The following is a 22,210-nucleotide window of genomic DNA, read 5'->3' on the forward strand; positions in this document are numbered from 1 at the left end:
GCCCACACCTGTAATCCCAGCTACCTGGGAGACTGAGGCAGGAGAATCGCTTGAATCCGGGAGGCAGAGGTTGCAGTGAGCTGAGATCACGCCACCGCATTCCAGACTAGGTGACAGAGTGAGACTCCATCTCAATAATAATAAAGCTACTACATTCTTATGCATTGTTATTTCTATGTGTATACTTCTTTCATTACAATTTCACCAATATGAGAGTGTCAAATGGTATGATCACTTTGGAATAACTGTTTGGCAGTTTCTACTACAGCTCAATATACCCCCTACCCTTGGATCCAGCACATTCACTCCTAAATATGTAAAGACAAATAAGTGCTATGTTCACAAGAAAGGACATTTATGTGAAGGTTCCTACCAGCTTTACTCACAAAAGCCAAAAATTGGAAACAATCTAAATGCCCACAAGAGAATGGATAAATTGTAATATACTCATTGCATAGAGTATTACACAGCAATTTTTACAAACAAAATACCCTTCCTTCCTTCCTTCCTTCCTTCCTTCCTTCCTTCCTTCCTTTCTTTCCTTCTTTCCTTCCTTCCTTCCTTCCTTCCTTTCTTCCTTTCTTCTTTCCTTCCTTCCTTCCTTCCTTCCTTCCTTCCTTCTTTCTTTCTTTCTTTCTTTCTTTCTTTCTTTCTTTCTTTCTTTCTTTCTTTCTTTCTTTCCTTCCTTCTTTCCTTCTTTCCTTCTTTCCTTCTTTCTTTCTTTCTTTCCCCTCTCTGGCCCAGGCTACAATCTACTCGGCTTGCTACTGCCCGCGCCACGGACTGCCTGGGACTGCCGGCGCGCGCCACCGCTGCCTGCCTTTTCTCCTTTCGCTGCAGGCACGCGTTCGCCATCTTGGCCACGCTGGTCGCCAGCTCCTGACGCCAAGTGCTCTGCCCGCCTCAGCCTCCCGAGGTACTGGGACTACAGACGGAGTCTCGCTCACCCAGTGCTCGGTGTTGCCCGGGCTGGAGGGCGGTGGCGTGGTCTGGCCTCGCGGCAGCCTCTACCCCCCAACCGCCTGCCTTGGCCTGCCAGGGTGCTGGGATTGCAGCCCCTGCCCGGCCGCCGCCCCATCTGGAAGGTGGGGAGCGCCTCTGCCCGGCCGCCCCGTCTGGGAGGTGAGGAGCACCTCTGCCCGGCCGCCCCGTCTGGGAAGTGAGGAGCGCCTCTGCCCGGCCACCCACCGTCTGGGAAGTGAGGAGCGCCTCTGCCCGGCCACCCACCGTCTGGGAAGTGAGGAGCGCCTCTGCCCGGCCGCCCCGTCTGGGAAGTGAGGAGCGCCTCTGCCCGGCCACCCACCGTCTGGGAAGTGAGGAGCGCCTCTGCCCGGCCACCCACCGTCTGGGAAGTGAGGAGCGCCTCTGCCCGGCCACCCACCGTCTGGGAAGTGAGGAGCGCCTCTGCCCGGCCACCCACCGTCTGGGAAGTGAGGAGCGCCTCTGCCCGGCCGCCCCGTCTGGGAAGTGAGGAGCGCCTCTGCCCGGCCACCCACCGTCTGGGAAGTGAGGAGCGCCTCTGCCCGGCCACCCACCGTCTGGGAAGTGAGGAGCGCCTCTGCCCGGCCACCCACCGTCTGGGAAGTGAGGAGCGCCTCTGCCCGGCCACCCACCGTCTGGGAAGTGAGGAGCGCCTCTGCCCGGCCACCCACCGTCTGGGAAGTGAGGAGCGCCTCTGCCCGGCCACCCACCGTCTGGGAAGTGAGGAGCGCCTCTGCCCGGCCACCCACCGTCTGGGAAGTGAGGAGCGCCTCTGCCCGGCCACCCATCGTCTGGGAAGTGAGGAGCGCCTCTGCCCGGCCACCCTGTCTGGGAAGTGAGGAGCACCTCTGCCCGGCCGCCCCGTCTGGGAAGTGAGGAGCGCCTCTGCCCGGCCACCCATCGTCTGGGAAGTGAGGAGCGCCTCTGCCCGGCCTCCCATCGTCTGGGAGGTGAGGAGAGCCTCTGCCCGGCCGCCCCGGCCGGGAGGAAGTGAGGAGCGCCTCTGCCCGGCCACCCCGTCCGGGAAGAAATGAGGAGCGCCTCTGCCCGGCCGCCCCATCCAGGAAGAAGTGAGGAGTGCCTCTGCCCGGCCACCCACCGTCTGGGAAGTGAGGAGCGCCTCTGCACGGCCACCCACCGTCTGGGAAGTGAGGAGCACCTCTGCCCGGCCGCCCCGTCTGGGAAGTGAGGAGCGCCTCTGCCCGGCCGCCCCATCTGGGAAGTGAGGAGTGCCTCTGCCCGGCCACCCCGTCCGGGAAGAAGTGAGGAGCGCCTCTGCCCGGCCGCCCCGTCCGGGAAGAAGTGAGGAGCGCCTCTGCCCGGGCGCCCCGTCCGGGAAGAAGTGAGGAGCGCCTCTGCCCGGCCGCCCCGTCCGGGAAGAAGTGAGGAGCGCCTCTGCCCGGCCGCCCCGTCCGGGAAGAAGTGAGGAGCGCCTCTGCCCGGCCGCCCCGTCCGGGAAGAAGTGAGGAGCGCCTCTGCCCGGCCGCCCCGTCCGGGAAGAAGTGAGGAGCGCCTCTGCCCGGCCGCCCCGTCCGGGAAGAAGTGAGGAGCGCCTCTTCCCGGCCACCCATCGTCTGGGAAGTGAGGAGCGCCTCTGCCCGGCCACCCCATCTGGGAAGTGAGGAGCGCCTCTGCCCGGCCGCCCCGTCTGGGAAGTGAGGAGCGCCTCTGCCCGGCCACCCCGTCTGGGAAGTGAGGAGCGCCTCTGCCCGGCCTCCCATCGTCTGGGAGGTGAGGAGCGCCTCTGCCTGGCCGCCCTGTCCGGGAGGAAGTGAGGAGCGCCTCTGCCCGGGCGCCCCGTCCGGGAAGAAGTGAGGAGCGCCTCTGCCCGGCCGCCCCGTCCGGGAAGAAGTGAGGAGCGCCTCTGCCCGGCCGCCCCGTCTGGGAAGTGAGGAGCGCCTCTGCCCGGCCACCCATCGTCTGGAAAGTGAGGAGCGCCTCTGCCCGGCTGCCCCATCTGGGAAGTGAGGAGTGCCTCTGCCCGGCCACCCATCGTCTGGGAGGTGAGGAGCGCCTCTGCCCGGCCGCCCATCGTCTGGGAAGTGAGGAGCGCCTCTGCCCGGCCACCCATCGTCTGGGAAGTGGGGAGCGCCTCTGCCCGACCACCCATCGTCTGGGAAGTGAGGAGCGCCTCTGCCCGGCCACCTATCGTCTGGGAAGAAGTGAGGAGCGTCTCTGCCTGGCCGCCCCGTCTGGGAAGTGAGGAGCCCCTCTGCCCGGCCGCCCCGTGTCTGGGTAGAAGTGAGGAGCTCCTCTGCCTGGCCGCTCCGTCTGGGAGGTCTACCACGGAGGCCAGAAGCAATGTGGGGGCTGGACGTGGTGGCTCACGCCTGTGGTCCCGGCACTCTGGGGGGCGAGGCGGGTTGATCACTTCGGGCTAGGAGTTCGAGACCAGTCTGGCCAACTTGGCGAAACATGAAGAATACAACAGACGAACCAACCAACCAACTCAGTGACAACAAAACAGGTCTACCCTGGAGTCATACTCTAATTTTTTCTATTTTCCTCCCTTTCTGATCCTTTATCCCACTTTCTTTTTCTTCCTCTTCCTTCTCCCTCTTCTTTGTCAAATAGAGGATTGAGTTATTATCACTGATCCATATAAAGTCCCTCTCTCATTTATTTTAACTCCCACCCCCATTTCTATTCCCCAACTTCCCATGTGCAACCTTCCTAATATGTTTGATACGCATCTTTTTGTTTGTATGTATTTTTAGAAAATGTTTATTGTTTTTGTATGCAAAAAAAATTAATAAAAAAAATAAATAAATAAATAAAAAATAAAATAAAAACAAAATACAGACAAGGTCTCACCCTGTCACCCAGGGGGAATGCAGTGGTGTTTTAACAGCTCACTGCAGCCCCAATCTCCTGGGCTCAGGAGATTCTCCTGCCTCTTCCCCTTTTGTACTGGGACTATAGGTAGATGCCAACACACCTGGCCAATTTTTGTACTTTTAGTAGAGACAGGGTTTCACTCTCTTGCCCATGCTGGTCTTGAACTCCTGGGCTCAAGCGATCCTCCCTTTGCCTCCCAAAGTGCTGGAATTACAGTTGTGAGCCACTACACTGGGCCAGCAAATTTTTTTTATTTTATTTATTTATTTATTTATTCATTTTTTGAGATGGAGTCTCACTCTGTTGCCCAGGCTGGAGTGCAATGGCGTGATCTCAGCTCACTGCAACCTTCGCCTCCCAGGTTCAAGCGATCCTCCTGCCTCAGCCCCCACTAGTAGCTGTGATTACAGGCACATGCCACCATGACCGGCTAATTTTTATATTTTTAGTAGAAACAGCATTTCGCCATGTTGGCCAGGCTGGTCTTGAACTCCTGACCTCAGGTGATTCACCTGCCTCAGCCTCCCAAAGTGCTGGGATTACAGGTGTGAGCCACCGTGTCTGGCCCTGGGCCAGCAATTTTTAAAAAGAATACATTGTTGCTATAATCAATAATTTGAATGAATCTCACAGATACTTTGTTGTGTAAAAGGAACAAGACACCAAAAGTACGTACTATATAATTCTATTTACATGAAGTTCAAGAACAGGTGAAACTAATTTATGTTGATAGAAGTCAGATTGTTAGTTGCCTCTTTGTGCCCTTCCCTTCCTTTCTCTTCCCTTCATTTTTCCTTCCCTCTTTCCTTCCTTCCTTCTCTTTTCCTCTCTCACTTGTCTCTTCCTCCTCCTTTTTATCTCTCTCCTGCACACACATATATAATATTTATTCATTATATATGTTATATATAATATTTATTCATTATATATGTTATATATAAGGGAAGGCAAGGGTAGCTATAGACTGGGAAGGGGCACAAGAAAACCTTATGGAATGCGGGCCATCTTCCATATCTTGATCTAAATGGCAGTTATACAGGTGTGCACATGTGCAAAAACCATCCAGCTGCTTACTTTACTGCTTCACTCTATCTTCAACCACAATAAAAGATAAACAACTTATTGAGCCAGGTGTGATGGCTCATGCCTGCAATTCCATCTACTTGGGAAGCTGAGGCAGGAGGACTGCGTGAGCCCAGGAGTTTGAGACCAACCTGGGCAACAAAGTGAGACCCTGTCTCTAAAATAAAAATAAAAATTATTGAATGAATGAATGGTCATATATCTAAAGCTGCTTTGTGTCTTTCCCTTCCAAATAGTGTTTCGAACCCTGGTGTCCCAAATTCTGGACCGGGCTGAGCCTCTGCTTTCCTCCAGCCTGTCCTCGGAAGTCATCACTGTTTTCCAGTATTACAGTTACTTCACCAGCCACGGCGTCAGTGACCTGGAGAGTTACCTGAGCCAGCTGGCCAAGCAAGGTGGGACATGTTCTTCTGTCACATTGTAGTGGTGGCTCAATTTGGCATTATCTCTGGTCTTTTAAATCATGGCTTTTGGCAATGATGGCCTTTTATTTTTCAACTCCACAGTAGAGGTGCAATTTGCCTTTTAAATGACTTTTGGACTTTTAACATTAGTGAGCCCCTTGTTAATGAACCAGGGATTCACTAGGAGCAACTCAATCATCTGGCAGAGAGGTACCATTTACAGGAAGCTGGTAAATGATTTAAGCTTTCACTGTAATTTATTTCCTTCAGTAATGTATTTGCCATTAGTCAGATCAATCCTACAGGCAATACTATTTTATATTGCCCTTTTTGGTGAGGCTTTCATTAATAATAGGAAGAAATGGGGTTTCAAAGAAGGCAGGTAGGTAACATGGTGGGAAGGGAAAGGAGGAAAAGGTGGAAAACTAACTCCAGGGCTACGTGTCCAGGGAACAAGGAGAACAGCTGCCAGTGCAGGCGTGCAGCAATGAAGCTGGTTCTTGCCATTCCACATGGCCCTTCAGAGACTGGAAATAAAATAACGATCTAAATCAAGTGAAAACTCCACTTTGGGAGTGGAGCCAGGTAGTGAGGGGCTGGTTTCTGGTTCCCAGGTTTGTGCTTTATAAATCCACAGAGGCTTGACAATGCAGGTTAAAAGGGATAGGAGGAATGAGGTGTGTTCTTTGGAGCTAGGTGAGTGTGGCACGGCACCAGGCAGCAACAACACGTCTGGCACAAGCCCAGGCTTACCCCTTCTTTCTCCAGAACATCAAATCCTGCAACAACACAGTCAGCACATTGGGTGGCATCATAGTGAAGGAAGAAAAATCTTCCTTCACCCAGCACTGTACCAGCACGGAGCATGGGAGACAGTCTGTGCATAACCCCTTGCAAGGCAGACGCCAGCACAGAGGACCAGGAAGAGAAAGCATGCGCAGAAAGACCTTGTTTTAGGACCACAAAGTCTTATTTTATAATATTATAATCTTCATTTATTGATGCTAAATTTGTCCCAATCTAAATCCATTTGCTAAGAAAATGTTTATATTACTCTGTTTGCATCAGTGGCAATTTACATCTCTAGGCTCTTATTACATGATCCCCAAGAAGGCCTACTCATTTACTAACAGAAATGGGGAATGACAACGAAAAAAACCTTTAACTTTTTAAGTGTCTTTTTTCTTTCATTATAAAAGGGAAAAGCCTTCATTATTTTTTAAAAAAAAATAGTAAACAGAGAAGTGTAAAGAAAGAAATTCCACTCTCTCCTCCTACTTTTTAAATTGAATGTATTTTTCAGTTGAATGTACATGGGTTTTAGATTCCAAATTGTAATTATGCCTGATAGAGTATTGATCCTGTTTTTTATTTGATATTATGTTCTGTGTTATTCTTTGAAAGCGTTTGTATTAGATTATATTAGTTATTAGATTAATAGTTCTGCATTTGAATGTATACTAATGTATTTGATTATATTGTTGGGCATTTAGGCTATTTTCTGTGATTTGTTAATTTAGATGTTATAATCCATAATGCTTACTTCAGGCTTTTTACTAGGGTGTTTATTTACAAAGCAGTGAAATTGATAGAGCATTCACAGCAAGGAAAATAGAAAATTAAGCAAAAAAAATCTAAATAAATCGCAAATTTGTCTACTGTGTAGAAAATGTTGCTTTATTCATGGAGCGTGAATTTTGGCTTTTATTCTTCCATCTGTACTAACCAGACACATTCTCATCCCAGTGTTTTTGTGACTAATGGTTGATCATGCTGGATTTCTGGTTAGGAAGTAGAGTATACTCTTTATTCATGGAACATGGTTAATTTCTCCAAATGGGACTCAAAACCTTATTTTTAAATATATTGTCTTCCTATTCCAACCAACCAAATGGGTTGCTCTGGCCAGACAAGGTGGCTCACACCTGTAATCCTAGCACTTTGGGAGACCAAGGTGGGTGGATCACCTAAGGTCAGGAGTTTGAGACCAGCCTGGCCAACATGGTGAAACCCCATCTCTACTAAAAATACAACAATTAGCTGGGCATGGTGGCATGTGCCTATAATCCCAGCTACTTGGGAGGCTGAGGCAGGAGAATGACTTGAACCTAGGAGGCGGAGGTTGCAGTGAACCGAGATGACACCATTTGCACTCCAGCCTGGACAATAAGAATGAGACTCTGTCTCAAAAAAAAAAAAAAAAGAAAAGAAAAGAAAAAAATTAAATAAATAAATACATAGATAGATAGGTTGCTCCATCAGGGCCCAGTTGCCTAAGTGCAGACTTGGTTTCTGCACCGGGTTCACCTAGGATTGGGGTTTTGCCAGACAGGTTTGACTAAAAGAGGAGCAACTGAGTCTGCCATGCATATATTAGGAAGATTGTAAAAAATGTCTACTTATATTTTCTGCTGTATATTTTTACATTGGGCTAATTCATCTGTAAGTTATTTTTGTAGCCATTACGAGATAGAAACCCACCTTCACTTTTTCCCATGTGTTTTGCCCATCACTGTAAGGTAGTTATTTGAATAGTCTGTCCTTTTCTCACCAATCTGAAATACCACCTTTATCAGATGCTAATTTTTCATATGTATTGGGTTACTATACTATACTTTCTTATGTACTTGAGTTCTATTTATGTTTGTAATGAGCTGATTACTTTAGCATGTCAGAACATGAAATCTGCTTCCTTCTTACCCTCCAGTTTCCATGGTTCAGACTCTGCAATCACTAAGAGATGAAAAACTGCTACAAACCATGAGTGACCTTGCTCCCAGCAACCTCCTGGCCCAGCAGGAAGTACTCAGGACTCTGGCTCTGCTATTAACCAGAGAGGACAATGAAGTTAGTGAGGCTGTGACGCTTTACTTGGCAGCAGCCTCCAAAAATCAGCATTTCAGGGAAAAGGTAAGGCACTAAACCATGGCCATCAAGCCAGAAGCTGGTTTAATTTCCTATCATTTACTACTAATATTTTAGCATTTATTCTTTTATAAAAATAATTTTTTCTGCTTATTAATAATATGTGCTCCATAAAGCAATCAAAACTAAAGAAATATAGACAAGTACCCCTTAAGTCCAGCCCCCAGAGAAAACTATTAATAACATACTGCCTCTTCTTTCAGATTGTATCTATATATACACTAACATACATAATTTTTAAAATGAGATCACGCTATCCTGTTTCATAATGGATTTTTAAATGTAATATATGACGGTTATTTTCTTTCCTTGATAGAACATATTGATCTACTTCATTATATTTATGGATGAATGGCATGTCCGTGTATGAATATCCTAGAATTTATTTTCTTACTCTATATTGGTGGGCATTTGTGTAGTGTCCAACTCTAAAAATATTATGGTGAACATATGTGTGTGTATATGTGTGTGCATATAGGCATGTCTTATGAGCAGTTTGGGGTCAGGTAATCTAACTATTGGCTGAAAGAGCTGGAATAGTTTTAATTTTAAAAGCCATCACTCTTATTTACAGGGAAGAGGTAATTTATCTCTCTCTCAGCTTTAATTCAATAGCCATCCACATGGAACAGGAATCTGTAATTTAAGTACATTGGCTCTTACAAGTGGAATTGGTCCCCTGGGATCCCTTTACAATTTATACTGTCATTCTAAAAACTAACTCTCATCAAAATCCAGATCAGCTCAAGAAAGTTAAACATGGCCTCTCCTTGTCCTTGAAAAGGTCCCATGTTGAACTCCGTTTGTTTAACTTATCTAAGGCACTGCCTAAACTAATATGTAGTAGAACGTTTGTGTACTCACAAGAAAATAATCCATTCTAATGCCATTTTGGTCCAAAAGGGTGAACTCTATGTAGTTCTTTGCTACATAGTTAGGATCTTTCAGTGGAATTAGCTCAAAAAGCTGATCTGTGGGCTGACCACTCTCACCTCCTACCAAAAAGAGAGAAGGAAAATTAAAGAATCGTGAACATGCTAGTAGCAGGATATATACGCATCTGAGTGTGCAGTTTATGGGGAGCAGGACTGCGATATTCTTTAGTCACAGTGAGGGGCCAGTGTTCTAAATGTGCCCTTAGAAATAGCAACAGGGGGCCGGGTGCAGTGGCTCACACCTGTAATCCCAACACTTTGGGAGGCCGAGGTGGGTGGATCACCTGAGATCAGGAGTTTGAGACCAGCCTGGCCAACATGGGGAAACTCCGTCTCTACTAAAAATACAAAAATTAGCCAGGCCTGGTGGCACATGCTTGTAATCCCAGCTACTCAGGAGGCTGAGGCAGGAGAATAGCTTGAACCCAGGAGGTGGAGGCTGCAGTGAGCCGAGGTTGCGCCACTGGACTCCAGCTGGATGACAGAGCGAGACTCCATCTCAAAAAATAAAAAAATAAAAAAGAAATAACAACAGGTAAGACATAGCCTTCCTTTGGCTATTCTATATGCATTTTTTACTTTTAGGGCATTAGCCACAGGCTAAATGTTCTCTTGTTATTCCAATTCAGCTCTCATGTTTATTCTCTCAAATTCATATTTCATGACTAAACCTTCATTATGTGACTACTGTGTCCCTGGTATTATATGGAGGGTTTTGTGGACACTGTAGAAATAAAGGAAAAGTAGTCCTTACCCTTGAAGAGTTTCCAGTAGTCAGACAAACAAGAAATAATACTTGTCAAGTACTGTGTACTTCCTAAACACCAGGCACCGTGCGGCATCACTTGGCTGTCTTATCTCTAACAAGGTGGATGCTATGATCCCCCTTTATGGATTAGGAAAGTGAGCCTCCAAGGAGTTAAACTTGGCTAAGACTAGTTAAGTAACAGAATTTGGATTACTACCTAGAAATGTTTGACTCCCAAAGCCTGAACCATATTTTCTTATATGGAATCCTTTCCATATTTTCTTATATGGAATAGCAAAATTATTACATTAAGTTCTTAAAACTAGATGCAAAGCACTAAAGCAACACAAAAATGCCTCTGTGAGAGCTGGTGTCACTGTAAACCCGGAACCTTGCTTCAAGGATCATAGCTATCGAAACAAAATAAAAGTTGTGTGTGTTGGTTCATTATTTTATGCTTTTCCCCACACCTAGACAAGTAGGAAATATCCACTGTCCTCCAACTGTACTGTTGCATTCAGATGTGGTTGCTTCTTTAATTATCCAGGACTGGTCAGAGGAGATGCTGATGGCCTCTGCATGGTGACAGGGGCTTCTTGCTTTATAATGTGCCTTCTGTTTGCTTCCTGGAATTGTTATGAATCTGAGCAGCCACCAATTCTTAGGCAACCACTCAAACTAAAGTGAGCAACCTTATGACTCAACAGGCATTTAACAATAAATAAATAGGCCGAGCGTGGTGGCTCACGCCTGTAATTCCAACACTTTGGGAAGCCGAGGCGAGTGGATCACCTGAGGCCAGGACTTCGAGACCAGCCTGGCCAATATGGTGAAACCCCGTCTCTACTAAAAATACAAAAAATTAGCTGGGTATGGTGGTGGTCACCTGTAGTCCCAGCTACTCGGGAGTCTGAGGCAGGAGAATTGCTTGAACTCAGGAGGCGGAGGTTGCAGTGAGCTGAGATCGCGCCATTGCACTCCAGCCTGGGTGACAAGAGCAAGAACTCCGTCTCAAAAAATAAATAAATAAATAAAAATAAATAAATACATAAATAAAGTGAGCAACCTATTCAGTAACTCCAAAATTAACAGGGTCAGGGATCATCTCCGAAGTTAACATAGACAGGTTTTCCCTATCACCTAGCATGTTAGCTTGGCATCTAACAAGTAGCTAGTCATCTGTTCATGGGACAAGTGAATTGATATTTTCAGATATATTTACACACATGGTTACAATATTTGTATTCCTGAAATGAGGGAGACAAACATTTCCACCAACATAATCAAACTAAAGGAATTATGACTCAGCATTTTGCATAGACACCATCGATTGGTTTCTGACCTACAGGGCCAGCCCTTGTTAAAATTATAAAGTAGATGAACTTCAGCACAAGACTCCTCTCTATTTTCCCCTGCCCATTTCTCTCTCTCTCAGGTTTGTTTTGAATTTTAATGACGGGATCCTACTTTGTTACCCAGGCTGGACATGCACCACCCAGGTGGTGCAATCATAGCTCACTACAGCCTTCAACTCCTGCCATTTCCCTCTTTTACTCGTATCAAGGGCCTTGAAGGTTAACTATCAAACCATAGGTTTACCCCTTACCAAAACCACATATTCCAAGACTTAAATGGGTGATCACAACTTAAATTGTCCTTCCTGTCGGGCATGTTTGCATTATAACAATGCTTCAATAGGGATGAAATGCTAAAGATGACCTTGGTGTATATCCACCTCTGGAAATGGGAGCTTTGGAGGGGGTTGATGGCAAGTGGCACTTCAGGGACAGTCAACTTGTTCCTTTTGTACTGGAGGCTAGTCCCTGTGTGTGTAGCTGCCAGTTGTGGATTGAGGCTTATTTCCTCCCCTTTTGGCTGCTCACCCTCAAGTGAGTAGAGGCCAAAAGGCAAGCCAGAGAGAGGTTTTCAAAAGCCAAAGCCCAGGCTCTAACTATTTAGTCTAGTATAGTTAAGAGCTAGTTACTGTTACAGCTTTTGTTCTTGCTGTAATAACCTATACTGCATATCTTTGTTTCCTTTAAGAGTATTAAACCGGCCGGGCACGGTGGCTCACGCCTGTAATCCCAGCACTTTGGGAGGCCGAGGCGGGTGAATCACCTGAGATCGGGAGTTTGAGACCAGCCTGACCAACATGGAGAAACCCCGTCTCTACTAAAAATACAAAAAATTAGCTGGGCGTGGTGGAGCATGCCTGTAATCCCAGCTACTCGGGTGGCTGAGGCAGGAGAATCGCTTGAACCTGGCAGGCAGAGGTTGCAGTGAGCCGAGATTGCACCATTGCACTCCAGCCTGGGCAACAAGAGCAAAACTCCATCTCAAAAAAAAAAAAAAAAAGAGTGTTAAACTGGCTGGGCGTGGTGGCTCACGCCTGTAATCCCAGAACTTTGGGAGGCTGAGGAGGGCACATCTTCTGAGGTCAGGAGTTCAAGACCAGCCTGGCCAACATAGTGAAACCCCATCTGTACTAAAAATACAAAAATTAGCCAGGTGTGGTGGCAGCGCCTATAATCCCAGCTACTCAGGAGGCTGAGGCGGGCGTATGGCTTGAACCCGGGGGGCGGGGGTTGCAGTGAGCTGAGATGGTGCCACTGTACTCCAGCCTGGGCTACCAAGAGAGACTCTCTCAAAAAAAAAAAAAGAAAAGAAAAGAAAAAAGAGTGTTAAACCACATGTCCGCACAAAAAAACCTTGTACACAGATGTTCATAGCAGCATTATTCATAATAACCAAAAAGTAGAAACAATCTGAAGGTTCATCAACTGGTGAATAAATAAAATGTGGTCTAGCCATATAATGGAATATTTTTTGGCCATAAAAAGATATGCAATCCTAATACATTCTTCAACCTAGATGAACCTTGAAGATATTATGCCAAATGAAAGAGCAAGACATACAAGGCCACATATTGTGTGAATTCATTTATATGAAATGTCCAAAGTGGGCAAATCCATAGAGATGGAGAGTAGATTAGTGGTTGCCAGGGACTGGAGAGAAAGGGTCTTGGGAATGACTGCTAATGGGTACGGGATTTCTTTTTGGGGTAATGAAAATGTTCTGAAATCAGATGACGGGGATGATTTGTGAATATACTAAAAACCACTGAATTATACATGCTGTAGTCTAAATATTATGGTATATAAATTATATTTTCAATTTTTTTAAAATAGAGTTGTCCTATAAAACTGAGAAAACAGGGGCCGTGTGCAGTGGCTCACACCTGTAATCCCAGCACTTTGGGAGGCCAAGGCGGACTGATCACGAGGTCAGGAGTTTGAGACCAGCCTGGCCAACATGGTGAAACCCTGTCTCTACTAAAAATACAAAAATTAGTGGGGCATTGTGGTGGGTACCTGTAATCCCAGCTACTGGGGAGGCTGAGGCAGAAGAATGGCTTGAACCCAGGAGGAAGAGGTTGCAGTGAGCCGAGATCATGCCACTGCACTCCAGCCTAGGTGACAGAGCAAGACTCTGTCTCAAAAAAAAAAAAAAAAAACTGAGAAGACAAGATGTGTTTAATCCCAACTATCAGTGACTATAGCAGAACGATGTGGCATTTTGTGAGTAGTCATGTCATTAAGTGGTTGATGACACTTTCAAGCTGGTTCATCTAGGGTCTCACTAGGACAGATTATCATTCCAGACACTAAAGGAGTTAAATAAGAAAAAAAAAAAAAAAACAAGGTCTTCATCCTAAGGAGCTTCAATATAAATGGTGGCACTATGGTATTTTTCTCTTATAAACAAATATATGAATATATATGAATGAAACAAATATATATGAATGAAACAAATATATATGAATGAAACAAATATATGAATACACAAATATATGAATATATGTGAGAATAAAAATAATATTATAGCTATACTAATTGAGGGCTTACTTTGTGCCAGGCCTTGTTTTCTGTTCTTTACGTGTGTTATAGCGTTGAAGGTTCACAAATCCCTGTAAGTGGGTCTTATTATTACAACCATTTTGCAGATTGGCAGACTGAAGCATGCGAAGTTAAGTAACCTGCCCAAAATCACATGTTAGGTAGCTGAAGTACATACTAGAAATATAAATACTTATAAATTTAGACACATATAAATAATGACAGTTAATTTAAGAAACAAGGAAAACGTAAGTTATAGGAAATCAGAGAGGAAAAAAACAGAGAATTGGTCACATAATGGTTGGTGAAATGGGTCCTGGGCCTTGGGCAAATTTGAAAGGTCATCAAAAATGAGGCCTGTCAGAGAGGAGAGGAGAGCATGTGGAATTCTCTGCGGGGCTGCGGGCGGGCGGGTCACAGCCTCTGGGTACATTGAGTATGGCAAGAAAAGAGGGCAGTTAGGGAGAGAGTGGGGAGCCACCTGGCTTAGGGTCTTGAAAAGCCCAGAGTGAGGAGTTCTAGTTTGATGCTAGGCAACGAAAAGGGAGTCACTCTACTATTCCAAGAGAGGGGACGGGGGCTGCTCATGATTGACGTAATGCATGCTGGAGGAAGGGGATCCCTCATCGTTAGGCACGGGGAGTAGAATGCTGTGGTGATGGCCCAGTAGGAAATTGAGACCTCCAACAAGACCTGAGGCCATGGAAAAGGGATAAATCTAAGAAATATCATCATATAGCCCAGGCACGGTGGCTCATGCCTGTAATCCCAGCAGTTTGGAAGGCTGAGGCAGGAGGATGGTTTGGGCTCAGGAGTTCAAGACCAGTCTAGGCAACATTGCAAAACCCCATTTCTACAAAAAACATTAAAAAACAAGCCGGGCATGGTGGCGCATGTCTGTAGTACCAGCTACTTGGGAGGCTGAGGTGGGAGGATCACCTGAGCCCAGGAGGTTGAGGCTGTAGTGAGCTGTGATCATGCCACTGCACTCCAGACTGGGTGACAGAGCAAGACCCTGTCTCAAAAAAATAAAACAAATGGCAGAGTAACACCATTTATTGATTCAACAGATACACATTAGTATGGTGATCTGACTTGAGTTATGCTTTTAAAAATAAAAATAAGCCGGGCGTGGTGGCTCACGTCTGTAATCCCAGCACTTTGGGAGGCCCAGGTGGGTGGATCACCTGAGGTCAGGAGTTCAAAACCAGCCTTGACCAACATGGTGAAACCCTGTCTCTACTAAAAATACAAAAATTAGCTGGGCATCATGGCATCCACCTGTAATCCCAGCTACGAGGGAGGCTGAGGCAGGAGAATTGCTTGAACCCGGGAGGCGGAGGTTGCAGTGAGCCAAGTTTGCACCATTGCACTCCAGCCTGGGCAACAAGAGTGAAATTCCATCTCAATAAATAAATAAATAAATAGATAAATAGAAAATAGAAAATAAAAGTAATTCAGACAAATAGCAAGAAATGCACAATGTAGCCCAACAAAATCAAAAGTTAGTCCTCTCTTTCCACCCTCAATTCTCTTCAAGAGTAATTAAGTTTCCTATGAACCAATATGACATATAGTGATTCTTATTAATTTGAATTAATGTTAAGTACTACACATTTTATCAACCATTTAGGAAGAAATTAGCTTGGTAAAAATAAGACAATTGGCCAGGCGTGGTGGCTCATGCCTGTAATCCCAGCACTTTGAGAGGCTGAGGAGGGCAGATCACTAGGTCAGGAGATCGAGACCATCCTGGCTAACATGGTGAAACCCTGTCTCTACTAAAAAAATACAAAAAATTAGTCAGGCGTGGTGGCGGACGCCTGTAGAACCAGCTACGCGGGAGGCTGAGGCAGGAGAATGGCGTGAACCTGGGAGGCGGAGCTTGCAGTGAGCCGAGATCATGCCACTGCACTCCAGCCTGGGCGACAGAGCGAGACTCTGTCTCAAAAAAAATGAAAAGCCAGAACCATAACTCTCTATCTCCGAATTTTATTTAATAAATTGATCCCTTATATTCTCCTAGAGTTATGGACTCTAGGAGAATATTTCAAATCTTGGAATGACACATGAGACAAGGGGCAGGAGCTTGCAGGCCTTTATGATGGCACATAAAGAAAGGGATTAACACCTTAAAAGAAAAAGTTAATGATCTGGGATCAAAAACAGCTCTGAGAAATTTTGCCTTCCTCGTTACTTGGTTTAAAAAATTACCTTTAGGTGGCCAATAAAAGCCCACAGTCATTATGTTACTCAATAAATTTATCCCTTATGTTCTCCTAGAGTCATAGTAGATCTAGGAGAACATAAGGGATCAATTTATTGAATAAACAGCTCTTTTAATTAATATGAATTTCAATGGCTTTTTTTTCTTGCTCTGAAGGTAGTACAAAACGTGTAGGTTATATGCTATAGTTTATCTCAGAGAGTAAGAATGAGGTATACCTCTTAAACTACAAACAAACCAAAATGTCTTCACGAGGTCCCTCCTTCTCTTTCAGGCCTTGCTCTATTACTGTGAAGCACTAACAAAGACAAACCTCCAGCTCCAGAAAGCAGCTTGCCTGGCCCTGAAAATTCTTGAGGTAAAGCCCAGCCTTGGAGCTCCCCTGGCAGCTCAGCTTGAAGCCAGGCTAAGCCAAGCGTACATAACAGCTTTTCTTTCATGTTTGAAAGTACTTTTTTAGCAGTATTTCCTGTCTTCTTCGCACCGTATATTAGTTTTAGTATTTTTCTCCCTTAAACAGTAATTACATGTGACTTTGTTTTGTTAAAGTCAATAAGTGGCAGAAAGCAATCATGTTTTGCACTAGCCCAAGGGAACCAGTTTGCCTTTAGGTCAGTATTAGAAAAGTATATCTTATTGACCGGCACAGTGGCTCATGCCTGTAATCCCAGCATTTTGGGAGGCTGAGGCCGGTGGATCACTTGAGGTTAGGAGTTTGAGACCAACCTGGCCAACATGGTGAAACCTCATCTCTACAAAAATACAAAAATTAGCTGGGCGTGATGGCAGGTGCCTGTAATCCCAGCTACTCAGGAGGCTGAAGAGGGAGAACTGCTTGAACCCAGGAGGTTGCAGTGAGCCAAGATTGTGCCATTGCACTCCAGCCTGGGTGGCAGAGCCAGACTCTGTCTCAAAAAAGAAAAAAAAAGAGAGAAAGAAAAAGGAAAGTATATCTTATCTTAAAAGGGAGATGAGATGTATGGTGATTTCACTCATTTTTATTGTGAACAACAAAAAGCAAGGACAAATAAGATTTGAAAAGAGGTACTAAAATTCAGTATGCCACTGAATTCCCAGATCCCTCCCACAAGCTCTCTTTATTAAGCAGAGAATCAGTTTTGATTGTCATAAGGAGGTGTCGTGAGCAGGGAGAGAGCCAGAATGTAAACAGGTATGAAAAGAATGGGAACTCCTGACATGGAAGTTTCCCTTTCAATAGGCAAGATGTAATGTTTGACCTACTTTCATCACAAAAAAAAAAAGACAAATCAGTCTTGAGAAAAGAATGAGAGAAGGCCAGGCACAGTGGCTCATGCCTGTAATCCCAGCACTTTGGGAGGCTGAGGCGGGCAGATCACTTGAGGTCAGGAGATCGAGACCAGCCTGGCCAACATGATGAAACCCCGTCTCTACTAAAAATACAAAAAAATTAGCCAGGCGTGGTGGCACACACCTGTAATCCCAGCTACTGGGGAGGCTGAGGCAGGAGAATTGCTTGAATCCACGAGACAGAGGTTGCAGTGAGCCGAGATTGCACCACTGCACTCCAACCTGGGTGACAGAGACTCCATCTCAAAAAAAAAAAAAAGAATGAGAGAAGGCCACACCTTAGAACCTGCCAAAATCTTGGAAAAGAGGCAGGGACCTGCAGGCCTGATAAAGAAAGGGATTAATACCTCAAAAGAAAAAGTTAATGGCCTGTGATCAAAAACAGCTCTAGGGCCAGGCATGGTGGTTCACGCTTGTAATCCCAGCACTTTGGGAGGCTGAGGCTGGTGGATCACCTGAGGTCAGGAGTTTGAGACCAGCCTGGCCAACATGGTGAAACCTCATCCTTACTGAAAACACAAAAATTAGGCCGGGCGTGGTGGCTCACGCTTGTAATCCCAGCACTTTGGGAGGCCGAGGCGGGCAGATCACGAGGTCAGGAGATCGAGACCACGGTGAAACCCTGTCTCTACTAAAAATACAGAAAATTAGCCGGGCGTGGTGGCGGGCGCCTGTAGTCCCAGCTACTCGGAGAGGCTGAGGCAGGAGAATGGCGCGAACCCGGGAGGCGGAGCTTGCAGTGAGCCAAGATCACGCCACTGCACTCCAGCCTGGGTGACAGAGCAAGACTCTGTCTCAAAAAAAAAAAAAAAAAAAGAAAACACAAAAATTAGCCAGGCGTGGTGGTGCACACCTGTAATCCCAGCTACTTAGGAGGCTGAGGCAGGAGAATCACTTGAACCCAGGAGACAGAAGTTGCAGTGAGCCAAGATCACGCCACTGTACTCCAGCCTAGGTGACTGAATGAGACTCTGTCTCAAAAAAAAAAAAAAAAAAAAAAAAAAAAAAAGAAAGAAACAGCTGTAGGAAATTTTGCCTTCCCTGTTACTTGGTTAAAAAAAAAATTACCTTCAGGTGCTCAAATAGCCCACAGTGGTTGGTATTTGGGTGCTCTCCTGATATCCAGTGACATATCAGTGACGGATGGCTGTGATACAGACAAAGTAAATAAAGACATAAGGATACAGTGATCTGTATGGGTTTTCATACTCTGAATCCACTAGACTGTAAATTCTTGAGGACCAGAACCATGTCTGGTTCACTGTGGAATCTCTCATGCCTTATGAATAGTCTGGTTCATGGAGTGCTCAATAAATATTTGTGGAGGCCGGGCGCGGTGGCTCAAGCCTGTAATCCCAGCACTTTGGGAGGCCGAGGCGGGCGGATCACGAGGTCAGGAGATCGAGACCATCCTGGCTAACACAGTGAAACCCCATCTCTACTAAAAATACAAAAAATTAGCCGGACGTGTTGGCAGGCGCCTGTAGTCCCAGCTACTCGGGAGGCTGAGGCAGGAGAATGGCATGAACCCGGGAGGCGGAGCTTGCAGTGAGCCGAGATCGCGCCATTGCACTCCCGCCTGGGAGACAGAGCAAGACTCCGTCTCAAAAAAATAAAATAAAAATAAAAAATAAATAAATAAATATTTGTGGAACAAACAAATAGAAGAATTGTCATTAATGGCCTTTACCTCCTCCTCTATTTTAGCATATAAACTAAATAGTAAGAATTTTAAAATTAGAGCCATTTTGGAATCAGTGAGATTCAGTGGAAAGAACCAGGGAAAATGGATTCTACTCTGGAAAAGCAAGCTAGTCACTTCACTCCTCTAGACCAGGAGTCTGCTGTGGAATGAGGAATTTCGCTGATCATCAGAATTCCTGAAAGTAAGAACGCTGGGCCCCATCCCAGGAAATTCTGATATAGTGCATCCGGAGTGGCACCTAGGAATATTTACTTTTAAGGAATTCAGACACTCAGCTAGGTTTGACCCCATAGGTAAGATGGTTTTTAGCGTTCCTACCAGCTGGCCAGGCATAGTGGCTTACACCTGTAATCCCACCACGTTAGGAGGCCAAGGCAGAAGAATTCGACTAGCCTGGGCAACTTAGTGAGACTTCATCTGTACCAAAGGTTAAAAATTAAAAATCAGTCCTGGCTACTCAGGAGGCTGAGGCAGGAGAATTGCTTGAGCCCAGGAGGTCAAGGCTGCAGTGAGCTATGATCGCTCCATTGCATTCCAGCCTGGGCAACAAAGTGAGACTAAAGTTCCCACCAGTTGTGAAATGCCAAGTCTCGTGGAACTCTAGACCTAAATGTCAAAACACGATTTAACCTATTTTTCCCCCATAGGCTACTGAAAGCATTAAAATGCTGGTAACATTGTGTCAATCTGATACTGAAGAAATCAGAAATGTGGCCTCAGAAACCCTCTTGTCTCTGGGTGAGTTTTATTGTTGTTGTTTACATGATTGTTTGTTTCTGGCACTCTCAAAGGGATGTTCCCTTTTAGATGTTCCCTTCTCCAGTAAGGAGAAGTTTCATGTACCCTGTTTTAGCAGTTTTCCCACTATAGGCTGTCTTCTCACACACAGAGTACGAAGAACTGATCAGTGTCCATCTCACCCCAACTCCTTGTTCTGTCTGGATGCTGAGAGTGAAGTATATTGTCTGGAGCCTTTCTATATGGATTGATCAGTCTGTGTACTATTTAGAATCAAGAACACAGAAGTCAAACCATAAAGCAAAGGCAATAGGAATCCAGGCTGTGTTGCCAGGGTGGGGTTGACACTCCCTGGAGGACAGAAATTAGGTGAGGTACCAGAGATGCATCCCAGGGAATGCTGTAAAGCCCCAGGTATCTCAGCCTCACCCTGACTCCCAGGTTAACTTCTGACTGCCCTGTGGCCTCTGCCCATCTGAGCCCTGACACCTAAGAAAAGAATTGGAGTACTTATTTTATTCTGAAATATCCAGATAATCCTTCCTCTTCACTTTATTTTATGAAGGTTCATGCCTAGCAGGCATTATACATTTATTGTTTTTTGGGGACTTGGGAGGGTGGGGAAAGGTTTTCTTAACTCTGTATTAAAAAGTATAAATAGCTGGGTTTGGTGGCTCACCCCTGTAACCTCAGCACTTTGGGAGGCCAAGGTGAGTGGATCACTTGAGGTCAAGAGTTTGAGACCAGCCTGGCCAACATGGTGAAACCGTGGGTCTACTAAAAATACAAAAATTAGCCAGGTGGGGTGGGGTGCACCTGTGGTCCCAGCTACTTGGGAGGCTGAGGTAGGAGAATCACTTGAACCCAGGAAACAGAGGTTACAGTGAGCTGAGATCATGCCACTGTACTCCAGCCTGGGTGACAGAGCAAGACTCTGTCTCAAAAAAAAAAGTATAAATAATTATTATAAATAATTTTACTTCAACAACACAGTCTTAAAGTATAAAAACTATGCTCCTAGAAATCCTCAGACATAATCCAATCAATACTGCAGCTTAGAAAAAAGCCACCCTTGTTTAACTGATAGTAACTTAACAACATGAAGAAGAATCTCATGGCATTTGTAATCACTGTGAAAATCCCATTTATTGTTAGGCCGTCTTTCTTACAATTATGGGTTTAACAAGGCTTTGTTCTGCTATTGAATATATGATTTCTTCCACAGAAATCTTAGCCAGTATATATTTGTTTAAAGGATAAAAGTTATTCCTTATGGCTGTATTAGGCATAGAAATTATTTAATTCTCTAAAAATGTACCCAGGTATTATTAGTTTAAACTCCTTTATCCCTTCGTATTCTAAAATAACCATGAAGGTAAGCCAGGCGTTTATAAAGCATAGCCAACGAAGCTTTTATTTCCAGTGTAACCTAAGGAACATGATCCCTACAGAATGTGCCCCGGGCCTCACTGGAGCTGTGCAAACAGCAGCATCTCCAGAAGCCATCACCATACCTGCTTCACCTTAGCTCTTCATGCAGGCTGCTCACATCAGCCCTGGGCCCTCTCACACCACCAGTGTGCAGTGCTCAACACTGGCTGCACATTCGCCAGGGAAGCTGAAACAATCTACTCCCAAAGATTCTGCTTTCATTGGTCCAAGTGTGCCTTGGCATCAGGATTTTTTAAGGATTTTTTGAAGCCTCCCAGGTGATTCTAATATAAAGTTTGAGAACCCCTGAAGTCAATATTATGAATCTTCCTTGACCCTAATACACAAATACTGGCACATTTTTCTCTCACACAAATGACTGGATTAATATAGTGAGAATAGTATTTTCAATAGGAATTGATAAAATGCCCTATGACAAAGGGCAGAAGGTCATTGCAGGCACTTAAAGGACTCAGGGCTGCAACTATTTACCAATCAGTATGGAATGATTTCAATATTTTAACCTAGAGCTGTCCAATAGATCTCTCCATGGTGATGGGATTGTTCTATGTGCACTGTCCAGTATGACAGCAATCATCCTAAATGGCTGTTGGGCTGTTCATCTTTGCCACCATGATTGAGGAACTGAAGTTTTAAGTTTACTCAATTTTGAGGACAGCTGCTCCTTGACTTAGAATGTGGTTACATCCCAATAAACCCATTGTAAGTTGAAAATACTGTTAAGTCAAAAAAGCACTTAATACATCTTACCTGCAAAACATCATGGCTTAGCCTAGCCTACCTTAAACATGGAGTCTCGCTCTATCACCCAGGCTGGAGTGCAATGATGCAATCTCGTCTCATTGCAACCTCTGCCCCCGAGTTCAAGCAATTCTCCTGCCTCAGCCTCCCAAGTAGCTGGGACTACAGGTGGATTCCACCACACCCAGCTAACTTTTTTTTTGTATTT

The 22,210-nt window shown here is 45.4% G+C and overlaps 1 protein-coding gene across 3 annotated transcripts in view; it reads left to right on the forward strand.

Moving 5' to 3' along the window:
* RIPOR2 (RHO family interacting cell polarization regulator 2) overlaps window positions 1–22,210 on the forward strand; it is a 139,241-nt gene that overhangs the window by 113,994 nt on the left and 3,037 nt on the right. For all 3 annotated transcript variants that reach the window (XM_055263637.2, XM_055263638.2, XM_063632706.1), the window contains 4 exons: window positions 5,139–5,297; window positions 8,014–8,216; window positions 16,312–16,395; window positions 19,719–19,809. In XM_055263637.2, the coding sequence (XP_055119612.1) occupies window positions 5,139–5,297; window positions 8,014–8,216; window positions 16,312–16,395; window positions 19,719–19,809 (537 nt within the window). The remainder of the gene's footprint in view (window positions 1–5,138; window positions 5,298–8,013; window positions 8,217–16,311; window positions 16,396–19,718; window positions 19,810–22,210) is intronic.

Source organism: Symphalangus syndactylus, chromosome 23 (genome assembly GCF_028878055.3).
Source record: "Symphalangus syndactylus isolate Jambi chromosome 23, NHGRI_mSymSyn1-v2.1_pri, whole genome shotgun sequence".
Lineage (NCBI taxonomy): Eukaryota > Metazoa > Chordata > Mammalia > Primates > Hylobatidae > Symphalangus > Symphalangus syndactylus.